The 27,381-nt window shown below is 45.9% G+C and overlaps 1 protein-coding gene across 3 annotated transcripts in view; it reads right to left on the bottom strand.

Annotated features, from left to right (window-relative positions):
- The window catches only part of SRGAP3 (SLIT-ROBO Rho GTPase activating protein 3), a gene marked incomplete at both ends in the record, with an annotated part of 249,914 nt that extends 222,896 nt beyond the window's left edge, over nt 1–27,018 (bottom strand). For all 3 annotated transcript variants that reach the window (XM_079712501.1, XM_079712500.1, XM_079712502.1), the window contains one exon: nt 26,952–27,018. In XM_079712501.1, the coding sequence (XP_079568627.1) occupies nt 26,952–27,018 (67 nt within the window). The remainder of the gene's footprint in view (nt 1–26,951) is intronic.
- Between the last annotated feature and the right edge of the window lie 363 nt (nt 27,019–27,381).

The following is a 27,381-nucleotide window of genomic DNA, read 5'->3' as shown; positions in this document are numbered from 1 at the left end:
ACTTGTGGCTTCTGTTCCAGTGCAAAAGTCCCTAAAATGGGTGACACCTGCATCGATCACTGACTCCCCAGATGAGTAGCTAATCGTCAGCTATGAGGTCCTGAGCAATGGGAGAGAGAACAGGAAAGTTTCAATGAGGGAAAGGGAAGAGGAGAGTTTGAACTCCGTTCCCATTGCTGGTCCTGCTGCGACGTCATGGCCCGATTCAGATTCCCTGGGATTCCGTCTTGTACCCCAATCCCCACTCTCTCAAGTCCCGCCTTGTCCCACCCTCCAGCAACAGTATCTGCCTTATTCCTCAGTGCCTGGGTCCTGTCTCTGAATTACCCAACCCCTTGGCCAGGCCCTGCTTTTTGCTCTGTCTTGCTGGCACCATGCAGAACCCCCATCCCAGACACCCAGCACTCCCACCTGGATAGACCCGCACCTGCTTGGACTCCTCTTGCCTCTGTGGAGCTGGGGGTCCCTCCCCCAGGGGATGGACTTCTAGCTTCCAGGCCCTCCTGTTACAGCCCCACCTGCCCCCTCCTGCTACAGTGAACCAGACCACCGTGGACTGTGCCTCCAGCCATGTTTCCCACTTCCCTGAGTGCACTTCCCACTGCTCTAAAGTTACTTCCTCGATCTTGTTAAGGAACCAGCACACTCATGTCTGTAATTCTATGTCTTTATCCATGCCCATTTCCTTAGTCAAATTTTTTGCTTCCCATCCGCCCTCAGAGAACATATATTTGCTGCCTAAAACCCTTCCTGGTGATGCCAGCCCACGGCCCTTTCCTGTCTCTCTTTTTGCACTCAATGTCTATACAGCAAAATTCATCCCTTATTTGTACTTTTATCTTCTTCACTGCCTAATGAAACAAGTTAGCACATCTGACATCCTCATTGCCACTAAGTATTTGTTTTACCTTCCAGCTAGTTTATAAATGTCAACGGATAAAAATATTCTGTTTCACCTTGCACCTGCTTAATGCCTAGTCAGGGCAGGGCTGTATAGACCTCCTTCATTGGAAAGTGCCTGCCCCACCGGTAGCATCCTGGCTGGCAGAGTTGTGTTGTTAACCCCACATTCCTGTCCATAGTGACTGGTTCAGGGACCACCTAAGCTGGGCCAATCAGAGTGTCTTCCCCAGCAATACTGAAGTGAGGGAGGAGGAAAAGAAGGCAAATGAGAGAGAGACAGAGGGAAGGAGTAAGAGAGACAATCTTTCCACGCATTCACTCTAGCTAAAACATGAACTTCGGAGCTGTGGGCAACCATGAACACCTGTGACGTACACATATCAGAAATAGCCAGTTTGCTAAGAAGGAAGAGTGAAGCCGATGTACAGAGAGAAGCCACAATGAGAGAAAGTACACCAATTAATATCTAGAACAAACCAGGGATCCCTAGCACCCCGTTCCTGATCCCAGGCAAGTCCGAGGCCAACTTCATTTCCCCATCTGGGTTCCAGATAACACCCTGCATCTTTATAATAAATTCCATTTTCACTACCATCAGCTTCATCTGGTTTTTGTTGTTGCAACCAAAAGTTCTAATTAAAGTGAGGGCACATGTTAGGTGTTTAGTCAATTCTTGTACATTGATTGAATACATTCCTTATTTCTCCCTGCAGACCTCAATTTAAACGGCACTGGTGAATCTCTTTAGCACCTCCCATTAGATGCTTTGAAACAAAGACATCTAACTGGATAACTTTTCCACTGGCCACATTCACGCTTAACAACACAAATGCCATGGTCATATTCAGACCAACTTGCACACAAACACCCACATGCACCTACGTGCATATCACTTTGATTGCACAGGCAGGTACTCAGTGCATTTTGCCCCCTTCCTGGGTCTTTCGCTCCAGAAAAGCAGAAAACAATGAAAAATAGAATTTATAGTCAAGAGCCTGGGTGACATCTCTGATGGCACTTGGCAGTCATACACCCTGAGCAAAGCATCCAACCTCTGAGCCACATTCAATGAGACATTGCCACCATGCCACCTGTTCTGGGAGCTGGGAGTGCAGTCCCTATGTAGGACTCTGGACACTTCAAGCAGCATCTCTCCAAGGATGCTTGTTCTAGAACAGGGATCAGCACGCTACAGTCCATGAGTCAAATCTAGCCCACAGCCTATTTTTGTAAATAAAGTTTTGTTGGAGCACAGCCACGCCCACTCATTTCTCTATTGTCCATGGATGCTTTGGCACTCAAGAGCAAAGCTGAGTAGTTGAGACAGAGGCCATATGGCCCACAAAGCCTGAAATGTTTACTATCTGGCCATTTACAGAAAAAGTTTGAACATCTAGAAGATGCCAACAGGTGTCAAAAAAAAAAAGGACCTCAGTTAATGAGTTCAGGAAACAATGGGTTAAATATTTTCTTTTTTTTATAGGACTTATCAGAGCCTTTAATATGCAGCTGTGCTCTATGACTCTCTAAGGAGGGAACACACTAGAATGCTTCCCATGCCTATTTGAACACACAGCCCTTTTTAGAGCAGACATCTTGAGGGACTGGTGTTCCAGAGTCTAGAGAGTTCCTCACCTATAAAATATAGATGATAATAACCCAGCTCTACCTGCCCCACGAACTGTGGAAGATCAAATGCAACAACAATGTGAGTGGGTCAAGCAAACCACAGGCAAATGAGAATTACACCTTCAGCCCAGTAACTTAAAGGTATTTTCTCTCCGTTTCCCACCAGCCATTCTGAGCACAGACATGAACAGCTTCAAGGAGTCAACTGTTTCCAAGAACCTGCTGATTCTAAAGAACTCGCCTGGCCTCCATAGAATAGTGTGCTACTGGAAGCCTAACGGGAAGGGCTGCTGAGAGATTCAATTTGTTTCCATTAAAGAACATCAATTAATCTTGATTCTGGATGGAACATAGGCACCTCTCCTCTTGAAGGTTTGACTAGCTCCCCACACTACAGGAGGGACATGGGCTCCAGATAGGCTGTTTCTTCACAAAAAGCCGTTCCACAAGCCATGGGGTTCTGATCGGGACAGATGCTCCTGCAGAAGGAACATTTGATCTCCCTCCCAAGTACAGACCCTTCCTCATACTCCACACATATATGCTCCATGCCCCTAGCTTTTCCATGTAACACCTACAGCACCAACTGGATTTTGTCACCAAGTATTACCCAAAGGTAATACTTTGGGTAATACCAGTTAATGGAACAACTCTTTGAGACAAAAGACCTCTCTACTTCTTTTTTTTTTTCCCTATTTATTTATTTATTTATTTATTTATTTTTGGCTGCACTGGGTCTTCGTTGCTGTGCACAGGGCTTTCTCTAGCTGCAGTGAGCAGGGGCTACTCTTTGTTGTGGTGCATGGGCTTCTCATTGCAGTGGCTTCTCTTGTTGCAGAGCACGGGCTCTAGGCGCGCAGGCTTCAGTAGCTGTGGCACGCGGGCTCAGCAGTTGTGTCTCGCAGGCTCTAGGGTGCAGGCTCAGTAGTTGTGGTGCACAGGCTTAGCTGCTTCACGGCATGTGGGATCTTTCCAGAGCAGGGATCGAACCTGTGTCCCCTGCATTGGCAGGCAGATTCTTAACCACTGCGCCACCAGGGAAGTCCAAGACCTCTCTACTTCTGACTCAGATGCAAGGAAGTGCCCAGGGAAGGCCGAGCAGGTCAGGTAGGGAATGGCCAGGGCCCCAGATTAGGAAACAACAATGATGTTATACTGAGATGTCACGCTATTTAGAAATGGATGTTGCCATTTCCTTTTCCAAAACAAGAAGTGGGGAGTGTAGGGAAGGGGATAGAAGGAAGAAAGTGGGAAGCGAGATGGATATATGGAAACACCATCCACCCACCCACCGTCCTGCAACTCTAACCCTCTCCAGGCAGTTCAGATGGCACCTGCCCATCTTCTCCCCTACCATAAAGATCCAGCATCTTCCAGATGCCAAGTAGTCACAGACAGTCCCTGGCATTCCCAAGAGATAACTCTTCCTAGAATAACCACAATTCACAAATACCACGTCTATCTGTGGAAGAAAGGTCCCAAGAAAGGCAAGTCTTTAAAAAACAATTAGGGAAAGGTGAAAGGAAAATAACAGGCAAAGGATGACTCAATAAAAGGATACACTGAGGCAACTACAGTAAAAACAGAAAATTGCCGCCAGATGACTGTGGAGAGCCAGACAAGACCCTTTGTCTACACTAGAAATACTCAGACCAGAAGGGCATTTCCTAAGTGATAAGCCCAAGGTCCCATGCAGGGAGGGGCTCGTTCTGCAAGGAAGTGGTGTTGGAGGGAGTTCCTAAGGATTCTGAAGGCCCAGGTTGGACAATTTCAGTCTGAGAACCTAAGAGCAGAGAGACAGACTCAAGCAGGATGAGGGTCTAGCAGATTCCGTCTCGGAGTGGGGCAGCCAACCAATAAGCCCACAGTGGGCCTCACTCCCCTGACTCCTAGCAGCCATCAGACACTGAGCTAACAGCCCTTGACCGTCCTCTGCTTCTGGTGAAGTTCTTGCAATTTCTACCACCAAATATCAAAGTTTCCTAAGAAGATTCAGACCCCAGCAGCTGGCAGAGAGGTTCTGAGGCTGGCACCAGGAGCCTCTGGAGAGGAAGGTGCTTCATACGAAACTCGGGCTTCCAAGCAGAAGCAGCCAGCTTGGGAGCCACCTGTGAGCAACACTGCCTCAACCGCCTCCAGCTGGTCTCTCTGCGACCCCGCCCGCACCCCATCCCCTCCAAGCAGGGAAGGTCAGCCAGCTCACGAAACAGAGGAGACCACTAGGCAGACATCTGCAGGGCTGTGCTGTGCAAGGGGAAGCCACTGTTCTGTGTGGCTCCAGAACAGGCCCATGGTGTGGAAGTTACAAGGATGAAGATTTGGATCAATATAAGGAAAACCATCAGAAGCCTTGGAGCAGTTCAAAAGAAGAGGCAGGGGTGTTTGCTGAGATGCAAGAAATGGGGGCTGATGGGATGCAAGCCACAGTTATTCATTAGGAGCAGCTGCAAAAGCATCTCTGCTCCCCCCACCCTACTCTCAACCCTCCCCTGTGGCCCCCACCTGCCTGCCACACTGTTGGGGAGATGACCAAGAGGCATCCAGGGCTGCACCTTAGATGTCTCTGACCATGCAGGGCATTTTGATATAGCCTTGAAAACAAACTGCTGCCTAATGTACTGGTCATGCTTAAATAAACAAATCAACTTCTTCTGCTCCTCAGAGAGTAAGGCATCCTCTGTATAGTTAGCCCTGGAGGAAAATTTCAATTTGATGTTGACACTGGTGCTGTTTGCATTCTTGGTTCCCACTGTCTTGGCACCTATAGCAAGTCTTTCCTGAGATACAGATTTTATCTTGGTTCCAGCTGCTCTGAAGATGTCTAATTCCTCTCTGAGGTGCCCCACCCAACCCGCGTCCTAGAAAGTGAAATACAGGTAAACCACAAAGGCCATATTTTAAGTCAGACCATCCCAAACATGATACTCCCTCCAAAGTTAGAGAAAATCAGTGACTTTTATATAATGAAAATAAAGTTCAATGAGATTTTGATTAAAATAAACAACCACCACAACACTATACCAGGTGTCACTAAGTCCAGTACCTATAGGAGCCTCGGGGGGTCAGGTGAACTAGCAGAGCAGGCGAGGTTAGGGGGATGAAGACAGTGGCCAAGTGAGAGCTCGAATCCTATCCAGGAAGGGCTCTGGCGCTCAGCCCCATCGCGTGCTGCCACGAGGGAATGCAGGCCCAGCGCTGCCAGACCTTCTGACTTTTTAAAAAGGTGCTGGAAGTCCAGATTTTATGTGAAATCTTCTCACTTTTACTTGTTGGCATCTATTTCACATTTTTCAAAGACACAATCCAGGCCAAATCAAACACAACTAAGGGCTGGATCTGGCCTGTGTGCCTTCAGTTTGCAAGCTCTGCATAAAAGTTCAGCTTAAACAAATTACCAGAATGTGCAAAACAGATCCTTCCCCATCACCCCCTCCATCTCTGAGAAATGAGGGGGGCGTCAGGGATGGTGTTGCAGGTGAGATGAGGTTCAGGAATGAGGCAGGGCCAGCGACGTGTGCTGTCCAAATCTCTAGGTGAGAGCTGCAAGTTTACATTTCCACTTTGACAGAGTCTGAGCAAAATGGCTGCCTCTTCAGCGTGTTCTGCTTTCCTCTATCAGAAAGCAAGATTTTTACTTTTGTTATGGAAATTATCTTCTTCCACTGGGCTGCAGGAAGCAGAATCACAGGCTTGGCAGAGACCTTATATGTCACTTAGAACAAACCTCCCTCTGATGCCTAAATCCCCACTCTGACAATCTTTTCCAGGGGCATGTCACCCAGCTTCAAACACCTCCTACACCAGGGAGCTTGAGGCTTCCTGAGGCTGTCTGCCTGTCCTTTCAAGACAGCTCTAATTGTTAGAAAGGTCTTCCAGACACTAGACTTCCATAAACCCAGCCCCAAATCAGATTACGTTTTTTGGCAGCTGCCTCCCCATGACTCACACCAAACTTAATATCAAGGAGAACCTTGAGTCTTTTTCACCAGTGCTCTGCTGAGCACACCTCTCCCCAGTCTGTGCTTGGCCAGCTGGGTTCTTAGACAGAAGGGCAAGCTTTACACCTTCTTCCTTCTTAAATTTCAGCCCACCTACAGGTTGTGATAAGGCAGCCATCCATTAACAGGTACAAATCTTTGTTAGTGTCCCAGATTCTTTTAAGAGGACCTTCGCACTACCTCTGCCCCACAGATTTCTGGAGCTGAGGGCCCTGCGTGCAATCGATAACACAGAAGGCACTGGGGCATTTGCCAGTAAATACGACCTGCTGTCTCCTTCTCCAAAGCCTGGTTGCTGGAAATATTTATGGAGGATTAAATGAAGGTTGGTCCCTTCCTCCAGATCAAAAAACTCAAACGCCCAAGCAGGTAACAAAAATGAGTGAAGTGAACTAGGTGGGCCCTAGAAAAAAGTGGAGCCTGTGCCCCAGTAGGAGGGGGCAGCCAATTCTTGCCTCTGTCTGAAAACAGGCGCCCAGTGTTTCTAGATCTTCCCATTTCATAAGAAATGCCAGAAATCTGGATTTTTATGTAAAGTCTCCTGATTTTTTAAAGACTTTCTAATTTTTAAATGTTGGGAATTAATTCACTTTTGTAAATGTTCCAAAGGCCAAACAAAACACACTAGTGAGTCTAAGTTTGCCTGCAAGCTGCCGGTTCTGCTCTAGATGTTCTAATCTCACTCTTGGATCAGATCAAGCCCTCCACATCTGGGGAAGCATAACAGAGTGTGGCCCACGTTCCAGACACTAAGCTAAATACTGAGTGTGAATTATGTCATTTAATCCTCACAAGAGTCCCAGAGAGGACTTCCCTGGTGGCGCAGCAGTTAAGAATCGCCTGCCAATGCAAGGCACATGGGTTCGAGCCCTGGTCCAGGAAGATCCCACATGCCGCGGAGCAACTAAGCCCGCGAGCCACAACTACTGAGCCCGCGCGCCTAGAGCCTGTGCTCCGCAACAAGAGAATCCACAGCAATGAGAAGCCCGCGCACCGCAACGAAGAGTAGCCCCCGCTCGCCTCAACTAGAGAAAGCCCGCGCACACAGCAACAAAGACCCAACGCAGCCAAAAAAAAAGGGGGGCTTCCCTGGTGGCACAGTGGTTGAGAGTCCGCCTGCCGATGCAGGGGACATGGGTTCGTGCCCGGGTCTGGGAAGATCCCACATGCCGTGGAGCGGCTAGGCCCGTGAGCCATGGCCGCTGAGCCTGCGCGTCCGGAGTCTGTGCTCCGCGGCGGGAGAGGCCACAACAGTGAGAGGCCCGCGTACCGCAAAAAAAAAAAAAAAAAAAGAGTCCAGCGAGGTGCCCATTTTAAGGAGGTGGAAGCTGAGGCATAGAGATGTGAGATGACTTGCCCAAGGTCAAGCAATCAGTAAGTAATGAAGCTGAAATTCCATTCTGGGTCTGACTTCAGAGTTCGATGCACAGTTCCCGGACCACACTGTTTGAGCAGAATTGCTTTTAGTGAACTGTGCTTCGGTGTGCAAACTATCAACTTACACTGGGGGATTTTTTGACTACTAAAAATGTGTTGTGACTACTACAGGGATGACTAAGGCCACCATCCACCACATCACCAGGTCCTCAATGGCCTCCAGCAGCTGAAGGGCCCTCCAGCCCACCTCTCCCCAGTTCCCCTCAGGGACGGGTCAGAGGCAGCCCCCACAGTGCTTCTCCTTGGGGGAGAGTGTCTTGCCCTGGACTCCAACCTTGAACTCATCCTTGAGGAGAAGTAAAGCCTTTACTTAAAGTAATGAAAGGGAGTCTCTATTCTGAAATTTGAAAGGATGGTGGCAAGTCAGGCATTTTTGTTTCATAGATATTGCACCATTTGTTATGCTGTCATGTGATTCTCATTGTGCAATCCTATCTGATGAGCATAATTTGAAAGACAAGATAGAATGTAACTTCTTGGCCTTATTAAGAAATGGCAAGCCCAACTGCCCATAGAAACCAGGGAACTTAGGGAAATGAATGAAGCAGTGGGTGTGAGGTAAGGGGGTGTAGGGACCCAGGAGGAGCTCCTGGCCCAGGAAATAGTGGAGATTTAAGAGTGCAGCCCTCATCTAAGAATGGCAGCTGCCACTCAGCTCTGGCTGACTGGCTGCTGTGAGGGAACAGGGGCCCAGCACACGAGATCGTCTGGTTTGTCTCGTAAGAGTCAAAAATACAGATTTTTCTATGAAGTTGCTCACTTTGTTGTGCATCTCAATAAAATGCATGGCTGGCCTGCTGACGACCTCTTGCTTGGTCATCAGTGCTGGTCTGGAAGAAAATAAGTTGAATTTTTTTTTTTTTTTTTTTTTTTTTTTTTTAGTTTTGAGCTGCTTTAAACATCTGGAGAAAGAGAAGGATATCAAGGAGTCATTCTTTTTTTTTTTTTTTTTTTTTTTTGCGGTACGCGGGCCTCCCACTGTTGTGGCCTCTCCCATTGTGGAGCACAGGCTCCGGACGCGCAGGCTCAGTGGCCATGGCTCATGGGCCCAGCCGCTCCACGGCATGTGGGATCTTCCCAGACTGGGGCACGAACCCGTGTCCCTTGCATTGGCAGGCGGACTCTCAACCACTGCGCCACCAGGGAAGCCCCAAGGAGTCATTCTTAAATCCAGACTTCTGAGGACGCAGTCTGGGAGTCATTGATTCTCCATTGACTTCTTCCACAAACGGAGATAGCCACACCCTGAGTTGACCATAGGCTTGGCTGTTAAGCTCCTGGTGGTGTTAGAAGAAAGGTCAACAAGGATGGGGAGGGAGGGGGATTTTGACCTCCAGTGAGCTAAAGGCCAACTCAGTTCACTTCTTCCAAGTCAGGGTCACAATGAAGAGCATGGGAATCCATCCATTGGAATGATACAATATTATACACTTGCCAGGTTCTAGGCACCTTTGCGGACCAAAATTCCAAGAGGTTGTACTTCCAAGGAGGTCAAAGGTCAAGTCTGGGTGAGTCTAGGCTTCTGACTCTCTTCTCCCTTGTGTCTGGTTAGGCCTGTTGGCATCTCAGAGAAAAGTCAGGGCAGTTGTCCAGGCTGGCCCCTACAGGGAAGGGGCAGAGGTTCAAGCTCCAGACCAGCTGTGGTTACCCTGGAGCAATAGAACCAAGATTCAAGTATGGGCTTGGAGGGGAGGCCTGCATGCCCAAGCCGCCTGGACCAAAGGAGTTCATGTAGAGAACCAGACTTCTGCATTAGGGTGTTGAGCCACAGCTTCAAGCCAGGTGTTCATTTCCCAGTCCGTGGCCTCTATCATCTATTTCCCTCTGGAGCCTCCTGGGGTGGGGGGGAGGGGCAAAAGCCACCTGGACAAGGGACCAGGCTGCGGCCAGGGTCCAAGGTCTGGCATCCTAACCAAAGGCCAACTTGTTATTGTCCCATTCATGTTTCTATCTATTCAAAGGAGAAATTCCTTTCAGGGCTCAATATCTTTCTCTTGAAGAGTTGGTGGTATTCTCTTAAAGATACTATTAAACTCACATTTTTAGAGTCAGTACCTCATCCCATTCTCTTAAGATTTCTCTGCTTCCTGGTTCTGTCTGCCACACGATGTGCTGTTTCTCTTAATGCTAACCACTGTTTATGGAGCATCTACTGTGTGTCTGTTCTGGCCTGAGTGCTTTGCAGAAATGCCCAAGGTAGGTATTACTGTTCCTATTTTACAGTGGTACAGAGAGCTGAGCCTCAGAGAGGTTAAACAATTTGTCCACACTAATAAGCGGCACAGCTGAAATCTGAGCCCAGATCTACTGGACTCCCAAGCCTGCCATATTACTCTTATTAATATGTGATCTTATTGTGATGATTAATAATAATAACCAACACTGAGTCCTTACTATGTGCCAGGCACTGTGTGGAGGGCTTTACAATAATTATCTTAATTTAACCCCCTAGATAATTCTTTGAGGTTGGATAATTATCTCCAGTTTACATATGGGGAAACTGAGGCTCAATGAGATGAAAAGGCTTGCCCAAAGTCACACAGCTAGAAAGTAGAGAAGCTGGGCTGCAAAACTCGGGCAGTTCTATACCAACAACCAGGTCCTGGGACTTCCCTGGTGGTGCAGTGGTTAAGACTCCATGCTCCCAATGCAGGAGGGCTGGGTTCGACCCCTGGTCAGGGAACTAGATCCCACATGCATGCCGCAACTAAGGAGCACACGTGCCACAACTAAGGAGCACACGTGCCACAACTAAGGAGCCTGTGAGCCATAACTAATGAGCCTGCCACAACTAAGACCCAGAACAACCAAATAAATAAATAAATAAATATTTTTTTTTAAAAACAAAAAAAAAACATGTCCTGGTCACCAAGCCTGCGCTCCTTGGTTTCCTGACATTCTCAAACTGGATAGGCATGCTCATGTCCTCAGCCAAATACTCAATTAAAACAATGAACAGGGCAGAGCCTTTTGGCAGGCCACTAGAGACTTCATCTAGGCTGACTACGGTCCATGTAGCAATCAGCACTTGTCTGGACAATCATGAACCCATGTAATGGTGCTCTCCAGCTGTCCTGTGCTTAGGCAACTGGTACGGGAAAGGCAGAAGACAGCGCAGATTCGTGGCAGTGCTGGAGAAGGGTCTAGACTGCCAAAGCTGAGATTGGTCCCCTCTGCCCTAACTGCAGATCTACACCAGGGCTCTGTTTCCAGTCTTGGCCCCAGTCCACCCCTCTGCCCATTCAGATGATAATTATCTGGGTCTTAGAGGTAGTGGACCCCTAAATTGGGCCTCAGATAATCCTTCCAGTTTTGTCAAGCAACTTATTTTCCAGGGGAAGTAAGGGACTTTGTGGTTCACCAGCCAAGGTCTGGGGTAGAGGCCAAAGAGGGCCATTGTCTGAGGAGTCCAGAGAAGGCTTACTCTAGGGCTCTGACAAACAATAAAGGAAACTGGTGATCCAGGGGGCATTCCTGTTTCTTGGGAGAGTTTTCTCCAGGAGTATCAGGATTTGCCTTTTCACAATCTTTTTTCATTCATCTTGCCCTCCCTGGAAACAGCCATCCCGCACTTGACAGTAATGAGGATGGAGAGATGTGGCTGTCCCTTTAGAAGCTGGGCAATTAAATTTTCCTTAATAAAGTTCTTTACCTTCTCCTAGCAGTATCATTTCTGTTGTCGACTTGGATGAATTTTTTTTAATTCCTTTAAATAGAAGTAGAAGACAGCATTTCCTGGAAGAGCATCTTAATATTTTCATAAGCCAAAACCTAACTGTGCATGTATTTTTCTATCCTTGATAGCTATTCCAGAACTTGCTTTGAATGCCTCTTGTGTTGCAGGCACTAGGCATAAGAATTCAGGGAATGAATAAAACAAGGCCCCTGCACTCAATGAGCTCACAGGGAGACAGACACATAAACAACCCAGTGGTAATAGCAGCACGTCCGGGGGGAGCTAGGCAAAAATAGAAATAATTAACATTTCTGCAGCACTCTAGAGTTTACTTTCTCACACAGCACCTCATTTGATCCTCGCAGCAACTAGCCTTTAAGGTAGATAACACCCTCGTTTTACGAATGAGGAAGTAAGGATGCAGAATGGAGATGTGCCTTGCTCAAAAGATAGATCAGAGATGAAAATCAGGTCCATGCCTCTGAATCCCAGACTCTGGACACAGCACCACAATGGCTTCTGATTTAAACCCAATAAACTAAATGGTTGGGCTTGACTATTCCCTGTCTAGGACCATCTCTTAGAATTGTGGAAGAGCAGGGAAAAAAATCTTCCTTGCTACATGGAGGAATAATCCAGTAAAATAATACATTTCATTTCAGCAATCATTCTTACTGTATATAATGAGCACCACAAGAAGTTAAGCATAACTTAAGTATCTCTTGCAGATGTCTTTCTTTCTTTCTACATTTCTTTCTTTTCTTTTCTTTTATAGTTCAGTTGATGTCTGAACATCCTCCACAGCAGAAAAATTTGTCAAATTCCTTACTTATTGTCATCTTGGTGGCTTTTTAATTAGAAAAGTAATCATGCTCATTATTTTAGAATTCAATCAATATTGAACAATATAAGGAGAAAAGGTGTCCTTTCTGCTGTTCCCTGTCACTACCATCCTGCCCCATCCCTGACTTCCACTCCATTCCTAGTTCCCAAGAATAAACATCATTACCAGTCAGTAAGAATTATCAGAGTCTTTTTAGGCACACCCAAATATATAAAGACAAACATTTTTTATTAAAAAAAACACAGGATTGTAACATACACACACACACACACACACACACACACACACACACACACTAGGGATTCAAGTTTGTTTTTTTTCTCATTCATCAGTAGTCTACATGGCAACTAAAATGTTCTTTTGCCTTCAAAAAAAGATACACAGACAGTCAAGTTGGTGAGTTCACCACAGTCCGGGTCCAAATATTTCAAGTTCATGAAAACTGGGACACTCGTAAAACGCAGGTTCCCAGGTCCCACCCCCAGAGATTCTAATGCAGGTAGCCCAGGAGCCACACTGGGTAAAAACACTGCAATAGGCAAGGAAAGCATCATGGCTGTCTAAGAGTTACTGGAACCTTCCTCTCCCAGCTGCCCATACAGGTAACGCCACCTCTACTGATGGTTTTCCAGTACTGTTGCATTTTCCTCTCCCTACTAATTGGTACACTCACTGAGGGCTTCACCTGTAGGCTCAGGTTCACTGTCCAAGACTCAATGTTGGTGACCTTCTGATTGGTTGAGCTAACATTTCCACTGTTCAGTGAATGCTCCTGTGTGCCAAGCAGCATGCTGGAAATTCTGATGTGTGTTATTCAACTAATTCTCACACACAAATACACACACACACGAGTAGGTATTACTATCCCCATTTTTCATATACGGAAACTGATGAGGTATTACCTATTTTTCTTCTTTCTTGGATTAAAAAAAAGACATCACTCAGCTGATGAGCCATAAGCCAAGACGCAAACCCAGGTCTGTGCAATTCCATCCAGAGCACGGTCCCCCCCATGTCACAGCTGCCTCCTTTCACAATCCATATTCTTCTCTCACCCAATTTCTGTGACTTTAGCATAACTCTATCCAACCAAGATGATTTTCAATCCTCTTCCGTTGATCCCTGGCTTTAATTTCACCTTAAAAGCACTTATCCTATGATTATATTTACCAAATTGAGTGTAACTATTAGAAAATTCCTTTTTTGGAACTATATTTATCTTTTACACAAAGAATTGTGTGTTTCTCTTAGAAGAACTCATTTTCCTGACCCCTTAAATATTTTGATGGCTTCTGACCCTTCTCTAAATGGAAAGATGGTTCAGTCTAGATCTTAAATAACTCAGGAAATAATGGTGGTGAGGTAAGCTTAGCCAATATGATTCAGTTTTACAGACCAATATCAGAAATCACAACATTTTCAGCAATTTAGATCCATTTGGTACAGGTTCCCTGAAGAACTCTGAACCACCCTTACATAATACTCAATCTTTTTGTAATTACAAGTTAAAATGTGTCTTCCTCACAGCATTATAAAGTCTATGAGGGCAGGGAATATAGCAGGAACTCAATAAATACTTGTTAAACTAAATCAAGGTGGACTGACCCACCACATTCTCAACATTTCTTTCCCACTATTCCCAATGGTCTAAAAATTCTGTGTTTCTGGCAGAAGACAATAGGACCCCCGCTGTTTTTGGTGCAGAGTTTCGATGGCACTATTATGCCAAGTATGAGATCCAGCAAGACAGAGACACTCAGGGTAAGCCCTGAGACAGGAGGGTCAGGCCAAAGCCCTACATTAGCTTTGTCAAGGGACAAGTAAACTCAAAAGACCAAAACCAGGCAAAAGCTCCGGAGTCCAAATGACTGGGGTTGGAGGTCCAGGAGTAATCAGTTATCAGGTGTCAGAAGTGAGAGAGTGGCTGTTGTTCTGCCTCAGTTTCCCCAAGGTGATATGTCTTCAGGAGATCCAAAACGTACTGTCCGGAGAGGCCACTGATCAAAATACAGATGTTGTAAACTAAAAAGTAACGCGCTGGCAACTCTGCTTGGAAATATCCTGCTGAGACAACAGCTGGGGAGCAGTCACGTTGCTCAGCCAGTTTGCATTCTTTAGTACAAATGAAATCAGAGAAGAGACACCCACTCTTTTCTCTCCCTGAAGGTGGCTAAGGTGTTTCACTGGTAAGGGTCCTCTCATGGCATCTCTCTCTGATTCCTTATGAGGCACTCTAAGCTATGGATGGCCCCCCTTCGGAGCTGTCCCCTCCCACCGAGCTCCAATTCCTCCATGGGAACTCTACCTGCCTACAGGAATCCAGGCCTTTCTGTCTGACAAAGAGTTGGAAAACTTACTGATCTATAGTAAACCATACCCGGGAAATACCCTCACCAGCCACGAGAAGCAAAGGGATAGCAGGTTACCACTGCTAGGAGCAGACCGGCAAACAGGAACCCCAAAAGTACCACTGATCACCAGGGACATGGGCAGAGGGACAACAATGAGGAAAGGTACCACCAGGGAGGGGGAACCTGCTGTGGAGGCTAAATTCTTTGCCTTTGACAGGACTCTCCTTTTAATACTTCCTGCCAAAGGCAGGAACAGCTGCCTGGGTACCAATAGGGAAGTGAGACTATGGAGGACCAGGAAGGGGACATTTTTTAGCTGAAAGTAGCTGGGACAGATGTGGAGATGGGGGAAGTTCTTGATGAGTTTTATATAAATCTGGTGGGACAGAAATGGCCACACACAAACCTATCACCACAAGAAAATGGTTTCCAACAAGCAAATCCCCAGCCCTCAGGGACCATCAAAACACGTGGAGGTCATGCATATTGACTGATGTTCTTACTTAGCAAAGTCTCTTTATTGTAAGGTCATACTCTATTTCAAGCCGTAGGCCTATAGGCCTGTGATGTTTTGCCTATCAGCTTTATTTTTATAATTTTTCATTAAAGACCTAGGATCCTATTTTTTGTTATATATAGATATAAAAGAGATCTGAAGTCTGAAAGGTAATACACTGAATTTTTACAGTGATTATCTCAGGTAGTGACTTCTAGATTCTTCTATCTTTCCTGTATTTCCAAAACTTTTAAAAGAATGAGCATGCATTATACCCAAAAATCAGAAAAAAGTATTATCAAAAAATAAGAGTTTCATCCACTATCTCCAAGGTCAAAGACTCACAGGAGCCAGTGGTTAGAAAGGAACTGAACTTCAAAATCCTCTCACTTCTGGTCTTATCTCCCACCCCCACTCCATTCTACCTACTCTGGATTTTAGCCACATCAGACTTCTCACCATTGTCCAAGTACCCAGGCCCTTTCACGACACCCATGCTTTTGCGCTTCCTGTTCTCTCTTCATGAAATGCCTTTCACCACTTGGAGAGCTTCTACCTATCCTTCAAAACCCTACCCAAAAGTCCTTTCTTCTAGAAGAACTTCTCCATCTCTCCCCAGCAAAGCTGTCACTTTCACTCTGAGTTCCCACAGTGTGTGATTCCAGTACTGTCCCAGTACTTACCACACTGTACTATAATCGATTAATCTATTTTTGTAACTATCTTTCCTGGAAAACTATGAGTCCATCAAAGACAGGGACAAGGACCATATTTTATCCATTTTTGTGTCCCCATTTCAGCTATATAATAGGAACTCAACAGAAAACATTAAATTCCCTGCAGTATCCCTGCAAGTGGCCCCCTGGTCTCCCTATCTCATTCCCCTCTAAGCCAAAGGTTGGACGGCTCTGCATAGATACAATTGTCCCTTCTTTGGATTCTTCATCTTCTTGAATTACCTCTCAGTCAGGGTTTCAGAAAGCCTGGATCTGCTCCATTATGTTCCTCTAAACTGCAATTCCTGGTACAAGCCCAGGCACCCCAAAGCAGAATATACATGTGTGATTAGGTGCAAAGTCCGGGGACTTCCCTGGTGGTCCAGTGGTAAAGAATCCACCTTCCAATGCAGGGGACGCAGGTTTGATCCCTGGTCGGGGAACTAAGATCCCACACGTGTGGGGCAACTAAGCCCGGGTGCCGCAACTACTGAGCCCGCTCACCTCAACGAGAGAGAGAAAACCTGCACGCCGCGACAAAGAGCACACGCGCCGCAAGGAAAAAAGATCCCGCATGCCTCACCACAGATCCCATGTGCTGCAACTAAGACCTGACACAGCCAAAAAAATAAATTAAAATAATAAAATAAATAAATATTTTTTTAAAAAGGCCAGCACAAGGACATCTACACTCACCGTTCACTCACTGAATCCCACGGTCACCTATTATATACCAAATGTTATTCTAGGTACTAACAAAACACAAATGGACATGAGAAACAAAACTCTTGTTCTTAAAGACTTTCAATTCTGGTAAAAAGAAAAAAGAAGGGAAAATATCATATAGGGAAAACATCATACAGCTTGAAGTGCTCTCCTGAGACTTCAAGTCAGCTAATCCAATAGTTACTCCATAGATACTTAAGATTGGGTGGTCAGGAAGTGACATGCAAGCCAAGAGTTGAATACCTAGAAGAGGCCAGCCATGTGACAATCCAGGGGAAGAGGATTCCAGAAAGAAGGAAAAGCTAAGTGCAAAGTCCCAGAGGGGGTACAAGTTTAGAGAATTCAAGGCACCAGGAGAGTGGAGAGGTGAGCTGGCTGAGATGGGCAGAGCAGGGCTCCGTAAGCCCAGCTAGCGGTTTGGATTCAATTCTTGAGCAGTGAGACACTACCAGAGGGTTTGAAAGTAGGAAGTGACATGATTAGATTAAATTGTGTGAGGATTACTGCTGGCTGCTGCAGGGAGACAGACTATAAAGACAAGAGAAGAAGCAGAGAGACCAGTTAGGACAGCGGCTTTAACGGGGGCCTAGACATTTTTGGTTGTCACAACTTTGGGGGCGGGGGTGTGGCTGCTGACACCTCTACCTAGTGGGCAGAGGTCAGGGATGCTGCTCAACATCCCACATGGTGCAGGACAGCCCCTCACAGCAAAAAATGACGCAGCCCCAAATATCAGTAGTGCGGAAGTGGAGAAACCCTGAGTTAGGGGGATGTTGCCGTGGTCCCAAGAAGAGGTGATGGTGGCCTGGGCCAGGATGGTGCAGATGTAAAAGGACGGAAATTCACTGCATTTAACATTTTGAAATATTGAAGGTTTTTCTTCCATATTTCCTTAGACCTCCTGGATCTTATTCAGGCAGGGAGGGCATTCTGTGTTCACTGCTTCAGGGATAATACAGGGAAAGAGTCAATTCTTGGCTTTTGACTTTCAAAATCCCAGCCCTCAGGGAGAAGAGAAAGAATGTGGGTTATGGACAATAGCTTTGAGAGAATGATGACAAAGAGCCAGGATACCACCCCTATTAATCCCCCTCTCCTTCCCTCCCCCACACATGGATAAAGATTCTGGGAGACTGTAAAGCAAGGTGTGTGTAGATTTTATGGATCTGTAAGAAAATAACCCACATCCTGCCTCACCACAGACAAGCCCAGGGAAGGAGGGTGATGAGGGAATGTCCACATATATTTGTACAATCTGAGACCCGAGGAGCTGGGCCACTTCCCCAGGCAGCACCCTAGGGAGGTCCTGGAGGAGAAGTGAGTGCTGGACACGGCAAGATGGACCTGAGACTAATGCCCAGAGTCTCTCACGACCCAGCACGGTGTGTGAGCCCCAGGATGACTCCCAGTGCCTGCAAATCTCATAGAAGGAGGTGAGGAGGGGAACAGGCAAAATGGCCTCAGGTTTGGAACAGAGAAGGACCACTGGCTGGACCGACCACTGCAGACCCAACAGGAAGGAGGATATCTTGGTAGTTGCCAAAGTAGATGGATGATAAACCACAACAGATGTCCCCTTGGCACTGCCCCAGTCCCCCTGTACCTTGGGACACAACACTGGAGAAAACAAGAGGAAAACCCCCAATTCACTTAGATTTATTTCTGCCACTCCCAGCAGAATAGGGATGTGAAATGTAAATCGAGTTACAGAAAAATAAAGAAAACCATATTTTTTTTGCACCTGGATTTGTGGCTGAGATCTGCTCACCCTGAGGTGCCACGGGCTTCTGCGTGTCCATCTGCATTGTTATTAGCTGGCATCAACTGTGCAATCCCAGCGGTGGCACCAAGGTCCATTCAAGGTCCCTTGCACACTGCCTGCAGCTGAGTGCACCTCCTGTCACACACAGGCGGGCACGCGCGCACACGCCACGCATATTGATCAGGAAAGAACTGTCACCAAATTACCATTTAAATCAATGGTTGAGCGCTCAGTAAATGGAAATGTCAAAACCCACATTTTCTAAGTGACCTCGAAACACCACATTGATATCACTTATCTGAGCTGGATACGCATTTGTTTTACCTCTTCCCCTCTTCAAACTGTCCTCTTAGGAAACTGTAAAAATTAGGGAACTGGGCAAAAGACAAAAAGAGAAAGAATCTGGGTAACCCACAAACTGTGTAGCCTGACATTGTCCAAAATGTAATCTCTGGAACAGTCTTGTGGGATATTCTATGAAAAAGGTTTACAAGGCTGAGTAAGTCTGAGGAAAGTCTGTGGCCCGCTTCTTGGCGGTTCACACTTAACACATTCAAGTCCTGTGGGAAACAAACCTATTTAACTCACTTTATGCTAGAACTTCCAAAACCTATTTGACCACAGAGCTATTTTTTTCCACCCAATGCCTCTTTACATCCAGTTTCATGGAATACACCTCAGGGAACACTACTCCAAACATAAATTGGCCTAATGATTAAACAAATTAAGAGAACAGAGCCAAAACCCCACTCCTGGGCAGCCAAGATATTTTATAAACACCAACAAGCCATCAGGAAGAAATCATTTACAAGTGAAATCAAGCCCAGGATACAGCTTGCTGCGGCCTGTATTAGGCCAGAGGTTCTGAACTGAAACTCAGCACCTTTAAGAAGTCAACCCCTGTCCCCTTCCTGGCGGCTACAAGGACAGGACGGAGTTTCTGAACCAGCCTCGCCTCCTCTCCTCCTTTCCATGTTATACCCCCACCTCATCCTCTTCTCCAAGGCACCTCTGCTCTGCCTCCCAGGCAACCATCCCCACCTGGCTTGCCCCACCCACCAAAGCAATTCAACTCCATGCGGTTATTGATCACCAACGAGATGCCAGGCACAAGGCTACAGCAACGAGCCAAGCGAATAGAGCTTTTGTGTTCACGGAAATATGGTCTAGAAGTGCCTGTGAGCCAGAAGTCTTCTCTGAACATCAGCTTCCACATCAGGAGGGAAAAAAAAAAAAAAGTGGGAGCGTTGGACTAGAAGACACCTAAGATTGCTGGTTCTGTATTTCCAGGCTGGTGGAGCCTCCGTCAAGTCTCCAGTGGGCCCTTTTTCAAAGTGGGAGTGAGGGATCTGACACAGCTAGGTGGCTAAGTAGGGGATAGCAGAGGTAGGATTAGAAGGAGCGTGCAAGGGTTAGGAAGGGTAGGAAGTCAAAGACTAAAACCCGCCCCAGACTGGCCCCCCAGTGAAGGAACCCCTGGCTTTCAGGGCCAAATAGCCCTGGCATACGTCTTGCCTCCCTGTACAACTGGAAGTCAGAAAGCCTCCAGTTTAAACCTCAGCTCTGCCACTGTTCTCTCTGCAATCTGATACAATTTATGTCTCTGAATTTTATGTTTTAATCTGTAAAATAGGAATAATAATGACTATTTCACAGAATTTGGGGGATCACAAAATGAGATACCATATGCATGACTGAGACGTAGAGATAAATAAATTACCTCCCATTGATAAGCAAAGCTGTATAGCCTGAAATGAAGCATGGCTTGTAACAGTCACTGAATGAGTGAGTGAGTGAGTGAGTGAGTGAGTGAGTGAACGAATGAACAAATAATAGAGGTTTCTGGAAAGGGAAAGTCATCCCTAGCATATAAACTCTGGTGGTGAGAACTCCAGAAATGGCCAGTATAGACCCCCGGTTCCACTGATTTCCTCAGACTGGGAGGCACCTGGTGTGCCATGTGCCCCAGCCACATCCCACCACGACTGTGACAGACATCACCCCATCAAACATCACCTAAGCTTTCAACACATCAGCCTTCACCCAGTCTCCATAGACAAACATCTCCCCTATCAGGCACAAACAAGGAAACTCATCAAGCCATGAAAAATATTTCCTTAACAAATAAAACCTCCACTTTCAATGGAACAGAAAGTATGACATTGTTAGGGGTTGAATGTTTGGTGTTCCTCCCCAAATTCACATGTTGAAGCCCTAACCTCCAATGTGATGGTGTTTGGAGATGGGTAGGGCCTCTGGGAGGTGATTAGGCTCACATGAGATCATGAGAGTGGTGCCCTCACCATGGGATTAGTCCCCTTCTAAGAAGAGGAGGATAGGGAGCTCTCTCTCCACACACAGAGGAAAGACCACGTGAGCACAGCGAGAAGGCAACTGTCTACAAGCCAGGAAGAGCGCTCTCACCAGGAAGCAAATCTGTGGGCACCTTGATCTTAGGCTTCCCAGCCTCCAGAACTATGAGAAATAAATGTCTGTTGTTTAAGCCACCCAGCCACCCATGGCATATTGTTATAGCAGCCCAAGCTAAGACAAATGTCAAAGAAAATATATAACTCGAGCTTGAGCTTGAGCTGTGAGTGATAAGAGTAAAACTTCTTATTAGTAACTTATCAGTCACTCACTCAACTGACTGTACACCAATCACATGGGGGAAATGAAAATGACCATAAGCATTTCTACCCTCAAGAGTTCATGGCTGAAGGACTAAACACAAAATAGGAATGAAGGATAATAAGGCTAAGAATAGAGAGGCAGATGTGAGGAATCACTCATTCTGCCCAGAAGAGTTATTAGGAAGGCGTCATGGAAGAGGGATCATTTGAGCAGGCATTGAAGGATGGTCAGGAGTTGCCCAGACAAGAAAAAAAGAAAAAAAAAAGAGGGGAAGAAGGAGACATTTTAAGCAGAATAAAGGCACAAATGGGGAAATACTTGGAGGTGAAAAAGAGTATGGAGGATGCAGAGACAAGGAATTGGTCTAAAGTGGATATGAGAGCACAGGCCTATAATAGAGAAAACAACTGAAGATGAAACAGGTAAATTGGCTGAGGCCCCATCACCAAGACCCTTTATGGACGTTAACTTGTAGGCCACAAGTTGCAGACTGGTGGGCACAGGCTGAAGCTCTCCTACCAACAGGTTTGTTCATGTAGCAAAGTGTTTCTTTTTTTTTTTTTTTTTTTTTTTCCGGTACGCTGGCCTCCCACCGCTGTGGCCCCTCCCGCTGCGGAGCACAGACTCCGGATGCGCAGGCTCAGCAGCCATGGCTCACGGGCCCAGCCGCTCTGCGGCATGTGGGATCTTCCCGGACCGGGGCACGAACCTGCGTCCCCTGCATCGGCAGGCGGACTCCCAACCACTGCGCCACCAGGGAAGCCCGCAAAGTGTTTCTTAAAAACTTGAGCTACCACTTAAAAATCAGGAGATTTTCATCATGGCCTTGGATTTGGCAAAAGATTCTTAGATATGACACCAAAAGCATGGGAAAAGAAAGAAATAAATAGATAATCAGAACTTCATAAAAATTTAAAAACTTTTGTGCTTCAAAGGACACCATCAAAAAAGGGAAAAGATAACCAACAGAATGGGATAAAATATTTGCAAATCATATATCTGATAAGGAACTTGTATCCAGAATGTAGAAAGAACTCTTATAGCTCAATAATGAAAAAGACAACCCATTTTTTTAAACGTTTTAAAAGTTAAATTTTTAAATAGTTAAAATGATAATCAGGAGACTTTGTTTTAAAATCCAGATGCCCTGGGAACACTGAAAGAGCTAACCACTCTGGGCTCACATCCCTTCATGGTAATGACAGGCGAGAGCTGAGCAGGGGCTGCCTCCTCTAAGTGAGCTCTCTAATCAGCCACAGTCCTCACTACTCCCCACTGTTCCCCAACCCAGCCTACTTTCCTCACTGAAGTCACTGAAGGTGGTGAGGCCTCCTAAGGTCATTGTCCAATCACTCTATTGCATAATCTCTTTAAGACTAAATTCATTCTGGTGCTGAGTTGGAAGTTTTTTATGTTTGGGGTTTTTAAAAATTCTGTTCCTTCACTGATTTTATTGCCATATTCCAAGAAAACTCTTAGCCAAGAATGTATCCTATATTTTGCGTCTCTCACAATCCCCAGCACAAGACTAAGAACAAAGTCGATGCTCAATGTTCACTGAATGAACCTATAAATGAATGAGTAAATAAATGTTTCTCTGTGATCTTCTTCAATACCTTGTCTTCTTCCCCCCAATTCTAGACTTATGCCATTAAGAAGATGGCCTAAAATGAATATGGATGTGTAATAAAAAAATAAAACACGAAAATCAATCACTACATTTCTATTTTCATTTTCTATGAAGGTGAAATGGAAATGGGAATTCTGAATAAATGCAGAACAGACCATTATGTCTAACAGCAAGATGAATTAGAAGCCAGGATAGTGGAGAGCACCTGCAAATAAGATTACCAAACACTATCAGTGATCTTTGAGGGAACTGTGAAAAATAGGATAGGCGCCATAAAGCTGGAGATGGGCAAATGTTCTGATTTTCAAGAGGGGAAAGAAGTTCGAGATTGCCAGTTCCAGACTGAGAATATGGTGTCACTCTCAGGCAGGGTTCCTGAACAGATTCATAAAGGGACACTTGTGAACACCTCGGACAGAAAGCAACATCCCTTTGGAGCCAGCACAGGGTCACCAAGAACAAGTCGTACTAAATCCGTTTCATTTTCTTCTCTCTGACAAGGCTCCTAGCCTGGTGGATGAGAGAAATATAGCAGATAAAATATATACAGTGCAATGATGGGGTGGGCAGTGAAAAGGGCTAATTCAACCCTTGGGCTATATTAATAGAAGCATTACATACACCATAAGGGAAGTGAGAGTGGTTTTCTTTCTCCAACCACATTTAAAGAGTCGCATTTAGAACTTAGTATCACTCTTAAAGAAGGCTTTTGACAGTACAATCTTTTGGAGGTCTATTTGACAAGAATCTCTTTAAAAGCATAAAGCTCTAATCCAGATTACTTGTATCTGTTGAAAAACTGAAAGATCTGGCTGGGCCTACATTCTAAGTGGTAACAACTGGTTGAACCCAAGTAGTGACTGCCCATTTGGACAGGACTTGTGCTCTCGGGCCGACCATAACTACCACCTCTTCTTATGTTGCCCTGGTTGAGGCAGTGGGCCAGCTGCCACAAATCATCTTAGTTAGCCAGCTTCACTCACTTATTCTATCTGCCAAGTACTGAAAGGCACTGGAGTTTGCAACCCGGGATGCAGTAGATCCAAAGGTGAGTGAAGATGATAAAGCAGCAGTGAACCATCTTATACGAGCAAATGGGAGATAATCATAGTCCATGGGTTATGATCGGAGTCTCCAAACACCCAATGGGCAGTCATGGGAAAGAAGCATCTGTCTTGTTCTATGAAGTCCCAAGGTATAGAACCAAAAGGTGGATTAGAGACATACTTAACCCAACATAAAAACCGCTTACAACAGCCAGAGTGGTCCAAAAATAGAATATGTGGGCTTGGGAAGTGGTGAGTTCTCTATCACTGGAAATGTGCAAGTATGTGGTGTACTACTGTGTTGCAGGTATATAATCAAAGGGATTCAAGTATCTGATTAGGCAAGAGAAGGCATGAGTCTGAAATTTTTCACAATAGGAAAAAAAAAAAGCTGTTTTAAAACATTCCCCTTTAAAGAAAAAAAAATTCCCCTTTGTTAGGTCAGTAAATTCTTCAAAAAGAGAAAAAAGGGACTAAGCCAACAAAGAACTCAGTATCATTTTTAAAAATCAAAAGTTCCCCTCACAAAATGCACAGAGGACAAAATCTGTCAAACTAGGTGGAGTGTTTGTGGCAAACTGGCCAGATGATACCGAAGGTAATTGGCATCAGGCATTATTTTTGGTGATTGGTCAAACGCTCTTCAGAGGCCAGCAACAAAGGCAAGGGAGGAAAGTAAGAGGGTAAACAATGGACCGTGATCGAGAGGCAGCCGGTCCCCACCACAAAACTGCCATCTGCTACTGACATCAATCCTTCAAGGGGCAGCTTCAGGCAAACAATGTATCGGGGACACTGGGCCTGGAAGAAAACCAGCTGCCTTCACATTTCCCACCTTGTGACCTTGGGCAAGTCATTTAACACTACAAGGCCTCAGTTTCCTCATCTCTAAAACTGAGCTCCTACAGACCCTGTCTGTACTTGGTGTAGGCCAAGAGTGGTGAGGTCTGGGAGGGAGCCATGGAAACAGTTGAGCCCTGAACACACATCAATAGTTAAGATGATGATGATGAACAAACAGAAATTTGACAGAAAAGATTCCAGACAATTTCGGGCACAATAGCATCCTGACCTAAATTGTGTGGGTGTCAACCCTAAAGGAATAAAATCAAACTCTTTTAACTAGAATGCAGAGACATTTAGAGTCTGGAAGAGACAAGATCATTTGGACAAATTTCCTGCTGAAATGCATTACCTTGTCCTTGCTAATTAGTTGTTAAAATAAAGGCAAAAAATAAAAAGTAAAAGAATCAGCCAGAGCTATAAATGCTTAATTGATCCTCAAGCAAAGTTCACGGGCCCACCCTTCAAAAATGAGATGAGCACATTTTCTACCAAGACGATGCTTATAAAAACCCCAAACTGTCCCAAACTCAGCATACCCTTCTCTCTTATGGCATTTTTCACAGGAAACTCAGTTTTAAAAAATAGTAATAATCAGCCAGTCTTACAAAACATAAACTTCCTAAAAAGTGTGCAGGCAAAGGCTGAAACCAGGCTTTGTATTGAACACTCGAGAGAATTCAGATCTCTGACCAATAAAGGGCGGGTATCTAAATTTTCAGCAAGGCTGAAACATTGTAAATCACTGTCTTCTACACTGAACCGAAAACTAAAGAGGAGGAGCCCAGGGAAGAGCAGGGTTTTCTGCTCATTTCTTCCTGGGGTCTACTGAGAGGTCATCTGCATGCCAGGTTTGACCAGAACTGAAAGGCACAAGACCGTTGGCGAGACTGGAAAAAAACAAAGCTCTCCCCTGATGGCTGCTCCCCTCCCAAAGTTTCCCAAGCATCTGAAGCGTGTACAGCAGCTGTGATGCGCAGCCTCCCACCGCTCCTGTGGAGGCCACCCTACTTCCTGGGTCACTGAGCCTCGAGCTGCAGCAGTACCTAGAAGCAGGTGTGGAACCTCAGGTCGCCGGAGGCCCAAATAACCAACTTGCTCAACAGTCCACCTATAACCTCAGGGGCAGGCATCAACACCCCCGAAGATGTATTTTGTCTTTACTCTTTCTTCAGGAGACCACAACACACCCTGTGTTGCAGCAAGGAGAACCGTGACCAGAAACAAAACATATGCCAAGAGGCCAGGCCCAGCCTTCCCTTAGGGTACATCCTAAGAGAAAGGGTGAGCATGGTGGATGGTGCTTTCAGGTTTTCCTTGCCAAGGCTGAGCCTAGAACTCATGAGGGTGGGAGAAGCTCCAGTCTGGCCTAAATAAGGATTCTGCCTGAATCTGTCTATATGATTGTGTCCGGTTTCCTCTTTCCCCTTGCCAGTGTGGATTTAGAGGAGTGTGCACCCAGTGAGTAGCACTAAAGCTGGAACAAGCAGTCAGAGGTCACCTCATCCTCCTGGCAAGCTTTCCCTGACACTACGGAAGCCAGGCAGCGCCTACCAGCCAGCACACTTAGCTGTTGGCTTTCAGTGAAGGCTGATGACCCCAAACGCTAGTGCACAGACGGTGATCGGGGCTGCACACTGCGAGACAATACATTTTCTGCACTGAGCTCCCTCTTTATGCCTAAATGCCTGCATTAGTTTGGATCAATATGCTCCATAACAGTTAATCCATGGCAACCCAGGCCAGCTGAGAGTCACCGACAAAGAAGTGCAGCCCAGGGATGCTGCTTCCCTGAGCACATGCATGTGAATTCCAGCCCAGAGAAAGGGACAGAGGCAAAGCAATGACAAAAACCAGAAAGGAGAGAGAAAAAAAAACAGATCATTAAAAAAATAAATCAAATTAAGGGTTTTTTTGCATGGCGGGGGGAGGAGGCAGTGACTGTCAAAATGGCCTTAGAGTGGCATGTCATGGCCAAGATGATGGAGTATCCGCGACACTCCTAAAGCAGGGCGTAGGATCCTCCTCGCACACCTGCAATGCAGTGATCGCCGCCCGTTCTACAATCCGTACTCCCAACGCCAGCGCTCTCTGCAGTTGAAACCAGTCCGGACTTGTGCGGCTGCCACTGTTCCTCCTCACAATAAGATTATTGATGCATAACAGCATTTCATGATGGCAGGGAGGAAAAGGAAAAAAAGCCAAAGCAAGAGAAGAAGGAAAGGGGAGGGGAGGCATGACTCCCCAGCCCAAATCTCACCTTTTATTTGGGCTTCATATTCGGCAATGATCTCTTTGTCTTTCTTGAACTTAGTTTGAGATGACATCTTCCAATGTGGCCAAAAGCACTGACAGGCTGTTGGATTTATTGCTCCTTTTCTTCCCGAGTCCTCGCTCCAGCCCTGGTAATCACACGGCTCTGGTCGATTTCACAGGTGTAGGGACAAATCTCTTTCACTCGGCTGCAGAGCCAGGGGAAAAAATCCCTCTTGTTCTCAGAGGAAAATTCTCTTTACTCGCTGAAAAATGTCTGTAGTAGCTTGGTCTGGCCAAGTCCTCTTGACCAGAAGAAGAAGAAACACCACCCTAGGAGCACGGTAACCTGCCTGATATTTTCAAGATTTTTCTTCCAAAAAAATAATATAACCAAGAGCACTCACTCACCCTACTCACACACACACACAAACACA

Source organism: Hyperoodon ampullatus (assembly GCF_949752795.1).
Source record: "Hyperoodon ampullatus genome assembly, chromosome: 10".
NCBI classification, from domain to species: domain Eukaryota; kingdom Metazoa; phylum Chordata; class Mammalia; order Artiodactyla; family Ziphiidae; genus Hyperoodon; species Hyperoodon ampullatus.
This window is presented reverse-complemented; position numbering and strand designations above follow the sequence as displayed.